Source organism: Pteropus alecto, unplaced genomic scaffold (assembly GCF_000325575.1).
Source record: "Pteropus alecto unplaced genomic scaffold, ASM32557v1 scaffold87, whole genome shotgun sequence".
NCBI lineage: Eukaryota > Metazoa > Chordata > Mammalia > Chiroptera > Pteropodidae > Pteropus > Pteropus alecto.
This window is the reverse complement of record NW_006443225.1, coordinates 10,716,400-10,725,330: the sequence shown is the minus strand read 5'-3', so window position 1 is coordinate 10,725,330 and position 8,931 is coordinate 10,716,400. Positions and strand designations below refer to the sequence as shown.

At 34.9% G+C, this 8,931-nt stretch overlaps 1 protein-coding gene across 3 annotated transcripts in view; it reads right to left on the bottom strand.

The window, feature by feature from the left end:
• Positions 1-513: 513 nt before the first annotated feature.
• Positions 514-8,931, bottom strand: part of SGK3 (serum/glucocorticoid regulated kinase family member 3) — a 58,326-nt gene continuing 49,908 nt past the window's right edge. For all 3 annotated transcript variants that reach the window (XM_015598673.2, XM_006924011.3, XM_015598677.2), the window contains 2 exons: positions 5,484-5,573; positions 514-2,227 (listed from right to left, as the gene is read on the bottom strand). In XM_015598673.2, coding sequence (XP_015454159.1) covers positions 2,057-2,227; positions 5,484-5,573 — 261 coding nt within the window. In that variant the 3' untranslated portion in view covers positions 514-2,056. The remainder of the gene's footprint in view (positions 2,228-5,483; positions 5,574-8,931) is intronic.

Genomic DNA, 8,931 nt, shown 5'->3' with positions numbered 1-8,931 from the left:
GTGAGTTAAGGAGAGCAAAAGTGGCATAGAAAGCCAATTTTTTTTTTTTATAGCAATGAATCCTTTTGAACATCTGAACAAAGCTATGTAGCACTCCCTGCCCCAAGTCCATTCGATTTACACACAAAACTTGGCATATTATTTCAAGGTACTCAAGCCATGCAAAACTCATCTCTGTACAGTTAAGGGTTTCCTATGAACAATCACATTAGGATATGGAAGAATCTAGTAATTTTATGTTTGTTCAAATATTTAATTAAAATTTTACTTTTCTGTCTCACGTATATAAATAATTCATTTTGTAATGACTACTCTAACCATCACCAATTTTAATTTAAAATAATGACAGGCATTAGATGATCACTAATCTTTTTGCTAGTTTTATTATACTATATGAGATTTTTCTTGCAATCAAGAATCATCAGCATTCTATTTTAAATTTGTCCTTAAATATATACAATATTGCACTTTAATTTTTGGCAGTTTAAGGAGCGGCTGAATTAAAAAAAATCATACAAGAAACTGTAGTCTTTATTTTGCTTTATAATAAGCAAGAAGCTTTATGTAAAGCAGAACTTACAGTAGTGCCAAAAAAAAAACCAAATATTTACAGTGTCGCTATTAGTCTTACCTCTGAAGGAAGATTCAGTGTATTGAATGCAAATATTAATCTAACAAAAGCACATTACCCTCCCTCCATTCTGCTGAACATTTTTAAGCCAAAGGGTACTGGTGTGAAATGCTTCTGTGATTTCTTTCTCAAGAGAAAGTACATAGAAAGAATGCTTGTTCTTGAAGCATCTAAACTGGGTCACTAAACTCTTTCATAATGTTTCCTACAAGATTTGAAAAATCTCTAAACTAAAAATGAGAATTCCAAGATAAGCATTTTTTTTTTTTTTAGTTTTTCTGAAGTTATTCTCTTTTACAATGACAAGTACACAAGTTAGTTGGCTTTTAGTATGACTTTATGTCATTTTCTTATATATTTTCTGAAATACATAAGATACTGGCTAGGTATCTGCCTGAATTATTTTTAACTTTTGTTACACTGTAGTGAAACTGTATACATTTATATTGACCCCGTATTTGCTATTCTACTTTTTACTTCCCAATTAGGTAAATACAATAGAAAGCTCAATATTTTTCACTTATCAACCAATTAGGGAGGCAGTTTTGAATAGCTATTTTCAAAACTAAATACCCAGATTTAGGCCTACTTATAACAGTATATTGAACATTCAAAAGACCAAAAAGAACATAAATAGAATGTATTTATAATATAAATACACGAAACAAAGACATTCATTTTTGGCACCACCTAAAAAAAATCCAGCAGTACTTTATTACCCTTCAGATCTTTGGAAACACTTAAAATGTCTAACTATTAAACTTTTACTTTTACTCTGGAGAAAAAATAATTCACAAATTTCAACTGGTATTTCCAAAGCAAAAGATTTTCTTTTGTTATTTCTTAATTTGATCTGCAGAAAGACCCATTATTTAATGAACAGCCAATGTATTAACTATGCTTTTACATTTTAATCCTACCAAGAACTGATTATGTCAAACAGTGATTTATTATGGACATATATGGTTTCTTCTTAGACAACCATGTACCAATTGCATAGCTCTGATCTGAGAACAAAGGTCAAAGTAGAGAGTTACAAAGGCATTAATATATGTTAACTGAACTGAAATAAACTGTTGAAAAACAGTCTATCTTGGGTAGATGTTAGTGTAAACTTAGAGGGAAAAAAACAGTCATTAGCAAAAAACTTTTCTTTAAAAATAGGTTAATGCTAAGAACAACAGCTTTTAAAATTTCTGTTTAAAAATAAGCTTAATAAACAAGAATACAAATTTTCATTCAAAACTTAGCTCTTTGAAATGCCCTATTTTCTTGCATACAGCAGAAAATACATTTTTCAGAGTAAACATTACATGTAAAAATGAGGCACTAGTTTAAACATATTCGAATATGTTCACACAAACAGGAGTTCCAGTCTCAATCGTAGGCTTATATTTGCTTAATGGTTTCCGGATGGCAAACTGTTCACAAAAATAAGTCTTCTGAAGGAGGTGCGTAAGAAAAACCAACGAATGCATCATCGGCCTCCAGTACGCTGGCGTTCACTATAGAATAGTCAGAAGACACACACACAGAATATGGAACTGTTTCTTCCGTAAATACTGCATCAAAGTTCCTGATATCATCTGGTCCTGCCTAAAATATCAAGAGCACATTATTATTCAACTTAGCTTTTTTCATTAATTTAATCTTTCATTAAAATCCCTTTATGAATTTGTATATTTATTCCTGACAAGTTCAGATGTCTTCTTAGCTTCATCATTGCTTTGAAATATTTTCTGCTTTTCCTTCCCTGATTTTTATTATTCAGGTGAGGTCCTTCTAACAGGTAAGGTTCTTATTGTTGGGTTGAGGGGAGGGGAGCTAAGGGTAAGGAAGGCTGGCATAACCAGAGTCCTTACCTATGTTCATTTGAATCGTGGGACCTGCAACTGACCTCCCTTTTCTCTCTCTATCCATCACATCTAAGTTTAGAAAAGGGGTTCAGGTGGGCTTTCAGGATTGCCTTTCATATTTGAGGTTTCATAAAAAGCCTGCCATCCAGTTTCTCAATTCTAGATAGGTGAAGCTTTTTGACGAAGAAATGAAGGGGTCTTCGAAGTAAAATTGTGAAAGGTGATTCTTTTTGTGCTACAAAGGTCACTAGGCATTCAGCTATGACACCTTAGGTCTAGAGGCCTAAGGAGACCAGGAATGTGGGAAACGAAGCATGGGGTCTGCTAAGGCTTGAACGCAGTGGTTCTTCATCTTCCTTTACAGATCTGATACAAGCTAATGAACTATCCCCTCCAATGCATTTAAAGATAAAAACTGGGTTACAAATTCAGGTGAGTCACTGTTGAAGCCCAACCCTGAAGCCCTAGCCAGCTCTGCTCTAAACGATGAGAATACTTAAAACGTTCAAGCCACAATGTCTAACTAAGGCGAACAAATAGGAACTCAGAGCAGATGTTATAATCCAAGGATACAGTTAGCCTGCTAGGTCTACAAACAGCAGAGCAGAGCCCAAGGAAACCCAGGATGCTAGTCCTTCCATGTGAGAAATTCCCTCACCACGGAGGAAAAAGAATGCTAGAAATTATATTTATGTATATTAAAAATGTCATCAAGTTCTTTCATATAACCCCAGAAAGCATGGCTTCTGGAATAACAAAGGTTTGAATTCTGGCTGTGAAATCTGCTAGCTATAATTCTTTATATAAACTGCTCTAACTCTGTGAGTTTGTTTCCTCTCCTATAAAATAGGAATATTACCACCTTCCTGTTTAGGTTGTTTGTTAGGATTTGATGTGTTAATACATAAAATTCCTAGAATCTGACATGTAGCAAGTGCTCGATAAATGGTGGCAAATGCTCTTTTACTTGACTTTGTAAATATTTTGAGAAAGCCCTTACGGCTCATGGCTAGCACTGACAGGGACAACACTGGATGGCTCATGTGGAGAGTGAGAGCTCTGTCTTCAAGGCACCCCGGCTCAAATTCTAGTCCTGCAACTTCGACTAAATTCTGGGCAAGTTATTTAGCTTCTCTGTGCTTAAGTGAACTCATCTGTATTATGTGGAAAACAACGGTACTATTTCATAAGACTGTTGTCAGAGTTAAGTAACAGGATGTAAGTATTGAGAAGAAAATATATACTTTATCCTGCTCTAGCTAACTTTTGATCTTTGTTAATCTGTTAGGTGAAAAATGGTGACTGTTAGGGTTTTGTTTTGCATTTCTTCAACTGTCAGTAAGTTTGAACATCTTTTCATATATTTAAAAGCCATCTGTATTTTCCTGTAATTGCAATTATTTTGTGTCTTTTGTCCATGTTTCTACTAGTCATTGGTCTTTTTTCTCACTGATTTATAAGAATGCTTTATGTGCTAAGGAGATCTTCCCCAATTTGTTATTTTCAGTATTTTTTTCATGCAGACATTTCTAAACTTAGGGACTCCTAAGTCTTTAATGTACTCAATGACACACTGATTTGAGGATAACTAATCTCAGTAAGCTCTCAAAGAAAATAAAATTATTCTTAAAGATCCTAAGTTCTTATTGAAGACTCTAGAAATTAGGGACAGACTGTCCCTAATGGAGTCACTTGTAAAACAGTCATTTCTGGATGAACTACATGAAATAAGTCAATCTAGAAAAATTATTATGTTTATAGGTGTATGATATCACACCTATTAATACCAGCTATGGGATATGGATTGAGGTGAACCTTTAATAAAATCTAAGTAGGTTAAATAATACTCACTGTCCTGAAGTGATTTTCTTATCCTAATCTGACTTATTAAAAAAGTTATTTCATGAGTTTCACAGTAATTCCACAAAATTTAAATAAAAGAAAAATGAATTCACCTATGATCTTGCAACCCCAAATCAATCTTAGTTTATTTTCTCTTCCTGTCATTACCCATTATTTTCACTGCTGTAATTATAAGTCACAAAATTGTAATTACCATAATAACATTTAATATTACAAGGATTTTTCAAGTATCTGCTCATTTTTATGTTATTAGTATCATTTATTTAACATGAATAGGTAACAGACCATAAGAGAGCACAGAAAGAATAATGACTTTGGAATCAGGCACAGATTTGAATCCTTGCTCTGCTATGTGACAGCTCTGAGTTTCCCTTCATAAAACAAGTATAATAAGAATAGTAATAGCAGTAATTTGGTAGCTTATTTGAGGAATAAATTACATACTGCAATGCATAATAAGTACATATGCTTACATAGATGAAGCTACCAATAGTAACATCATCATTGACCTAGGGATGATTATTTACATTTTCCCTATTGTTATACACTTATTTCCAAACATTTTCGTCATTGTTAATATTGTAAACAGGTCTTCGATGCAGCTTTTCTGCTTTAAAATAAAAATTATTTTTAGGTAAAATGTTTCTTTCCATCAGTAGATTTAACATATGAAACTAACACGAACATTTTTATAATACTGTCTTACTGTTTTCCAGAAAAGAGGTTTACAATTTATATCACCATTAATGTTTGCCTGTACCTGGTTTTATATGAATCTAGAAAAAACTGTGCATTAGTGTTACTTAAAATATTTGTTGATTTATAGGTATGAAAATGATACCTCATAGTTACTTTAATTTGCATTTATTTTTCTTACCCATTGAGCTCATCTCTTTCTTGTTCATGCTCTAAAGAAACACTTCACAATTACTGTGCTGAAAGATATTTTTACCAATCTAATGTAACTATAATCTTACTGGTCATCTTGAAGTTCTCAATTGTACCAGATAATCCTGAGTAAAGCATATTTCACAGATATTTAGGTACTGATTCAATTTCATCCAGACTGCCAAAATTATGATAAGCTACAGTTTTACATTTCACTATTTTATAAAGGACTTGGATATACTTACCACATTAGGATTAAAAGGTGGTGGAATCTTCTTTTGTACAAGGTCAGTCCAGCTGAGTGATTCAAAAAAGGGATGATTCTGAATTTCAAGCTAGAATATTAAAGAAATATATATATATTTTTACTAATGTTGAAGAATATGTTAAGTACTCACTGAAGAATTTTATGAAGTCAAACCATTACCACTTTGTCTCTCAAAAATCTTCTTAGATACATGTTTACATTATTCATGTGGCAAGATGGTGCAGCAGAAAGACTACCTGAGCAGACATGACGATTATATCCTTTTCAAAGTCACAGTTTCTTCATAAGTAAAATGGGGTTAACATTTCTGCCCTAGATACTTCACAGGTTGTTTTAAGGATCAGTGGAAAATATAGAAATAAAAGTGGTATGAAAAGAAAAAAAGGACTACATGGGCACAAATAATTATTATTATTATTTGTTATTATTATTATTATTATTATCATTATTATTTTTTGAGTGGGGGAGGTAAAGAAAAAGTTAGGAAAGGAAGTTTTACACACTGGGCCAGAGGTAAAATCAAGGTGATATGTTCACTACCAAAATGTATTCCACTCTGGGTCACTATTAAAAGTTGGCACAGTATTTATTCCAGCTTTTATTTTTTTTTTTTTGTCTTCCTGCAAGGTGCAATGAAAGTGTATAAAGTAAGATCTAACCTTACTTTATGGTTTGGTGGGTTTAAAAAAGACTTCTTAGAGAAAGTGATGTCTGATCAGAGTTCTGAAATATGAGTAAGAATTAGCCAGACAAAAGAATGAGTTATGTGAGATACAAAACAGAAAATGACAAATGAATAAACAAAACAAACAAACTCATAGACACAGACGACAGAAGGGTAGTTTCCAGTGGGGTAAGAGGGAGGGTGAAGAGGGTAAAGGGGGCCAAATATATGATGACAGAGGGAGCCCAGACTTCGGGTGGTGAGCACACAATACCATATACAGATAATGTAGAACTGCATACTTGAAATGTATATAATGTTATTAATCAATTTTACCCCCCAAATTTTTTTTTAAAAAATGAGGGAAGAATATTCCAGGTAGAATATGAAGGCCCCAAGGTGGCAAAAAGGTTAGTTTGGTCAAGAAAATGAGTCCAGTATGGTTGTAGTACAGGGAAGGATGGGGACTGTCACACAAGATGAGGCTCAAGAGGTAAAAGGGCCATGTCATATGGGCCTGTATTAGAATTTTAGATTTTATTCTAGGGTTATAGGCAGCCATCAAGGAGTTTTAGGTTGAAGAATGTCACAGATGTGTGGTGTTTTGGGTTTTTTCTTAAGACCACTCAAACTGCAAAGGGAGAATAGACTGGAGAGTCGTAACCAGATAAAGGAAAAACAGCTACTGTTATGGCGAAACAAAATGAGAGTGTTAGGAGAAGAGTAGTAACAGTGGGCACAGAGAGAAGTGTCTGGATACAGGAAAGACTTAGGGAGGCAGACACACCAGGACGTGGGTGTCTGCTGAATATGGAAGTAAGGAAGGAAGAAGAGTCAACAATGACTCTCATGATCACGCTCGGTGAAATAAGTCAGATGAAAAAGGACAGGAACCATATGATTTCACTAACATGTGGGATATAAAACAGAAAGCAACAAATGAACAAACAAAATCTCATAGCCACAGACAACAGTACGGTGGGTACCAGAGGGAAAGGGGATGGGGGAGGAAGAGGAGGTTAAAGGGGATCAAGTATATGGTGACAGAACTTTGGGTGGTGAGCACACAATGCAATATACAGATGATGTATTATAGAACTATACACTTGAAACTTCTATAATCTTATTAACCAATGTCACTCCAATAAGTTTAATAAAAAATGTTTGAAAGTAGTATTAGGAAAAAATTTGATTTAATTATTTGCTATATTAAATTTATATTTATAGAGAATACTGATATAGACAGTTAAAAACAAGTACAGAAAAGAGTATATGGTGTTCCCATTTGAGTAAAAAAAGTTGGTGGGGAGGAGATGAGTATTATGGGTATTTGCAGAAAGGATAAAAAATAGAAAAAAATATTGATAGTGATGACTTCTGGAGAATGAGATAGGGATCTAGGGTGGGAGGCTATATTTTTCACTTTGCACTCTGAAAAATTCTTTAAATTTTTTTACATGTATCTTCTTAACAAAAATGCCAATAAATAAATACATGCATGTTTTTAAAAAATAACTCTCAGATTTCTGACCTAAGAATCACAGAAGGAAGATAGCAGGAGTTCGATTTAGAAGATGCTGTGTTTGCGGTACCCTCAGGAAATCCAAGGGGTGGTGCTGAACAGGCAGGTGTTACATGAACCCAGAGTTCAGAAAACAGGTGTGGACTGAAGATAAAAACGTGTGAGACAAAGACACATTGGTAACCAAAGCCACAGGGCCAAGTGACATTGTTCAAATGAGAGCAAACAGAAGGAAAGATTGTTTTAGGACAACCACGAGGAACTGCAATACTTAACAGTCAGGCTAAAGTGGGGAGCTCACAGAGATTACGGAGGAGGGCCTAGAAATAGAGAGAGAAAAGCACAAGATGAGTGTGTGCTCTTGCAGCCTAGGGAACAAAAGAGCGTTGGAAATTTAAATGCTGCCGACAGCGCAAGCTGAGGAATAGAAGTATTCAGCAATTCTAGTAGCTATTTTGTGGTAAACTGAGAAATGAGAAAGGATTGGGAAAAAGAGAATGCATATAGAAACTTTCAACAAGTTTGGCTATGAAGGGAAATTTCAAGAGAGTATTACCCTGCAGGATGGCAGGATTGAAGGTTTTTTGGTTTGTCTTAAGAAGTAAGAGACGTGACAATGTTTAATTAACTAAGTGGAAGAAACTAGAACAAAAGTGAGCAGTTATCTGTGCACGAAAAAGCTTGCAAAGGATGCCCTGTGAGGGGCTGGGATCCAGCACAGGTAGAAACTGACCTTTTCCACTATAACAGGAAGAAGGTAACGACAGGAGCAGATGCATGTAGGTCTGCAAACTTGACAGCAAGAAGCTCAGTTAGTTCTGCTCTGCTGACTCTATTTTCCGAAACTCTATAATAGAAGGCAAGATCATCTGCTAAAAGTGAAGAAGAAAAGGCATCTGGAAACCTGGCGAGAAGGTCTGAAATAGTTAACATAGAGAAGAAGAGAGAAAGCTGGAGAAACCTGGGGCACCACCAGGCAGTGGTGACGCACAAAGACCTTAATGGCTATGACTTCGCGGTGCTTCCAATATGCCCACGTGACACTGTGATTTATAATATGAAATACGTACTTCGTCACTTTCTGGCAGAGTTCCCAAACCCCTCGGAATTTCCTAAGTGATGACAGCAACTCTGGTGTCTCTTTTTATGTTAATGAGGTAACTTTTGGACCCCAGCCAAGGATGGGGGCTGGTTGCCAGGAGAAACAATCTTGTGATTAGAGTTAAAACTTTCAGTCCC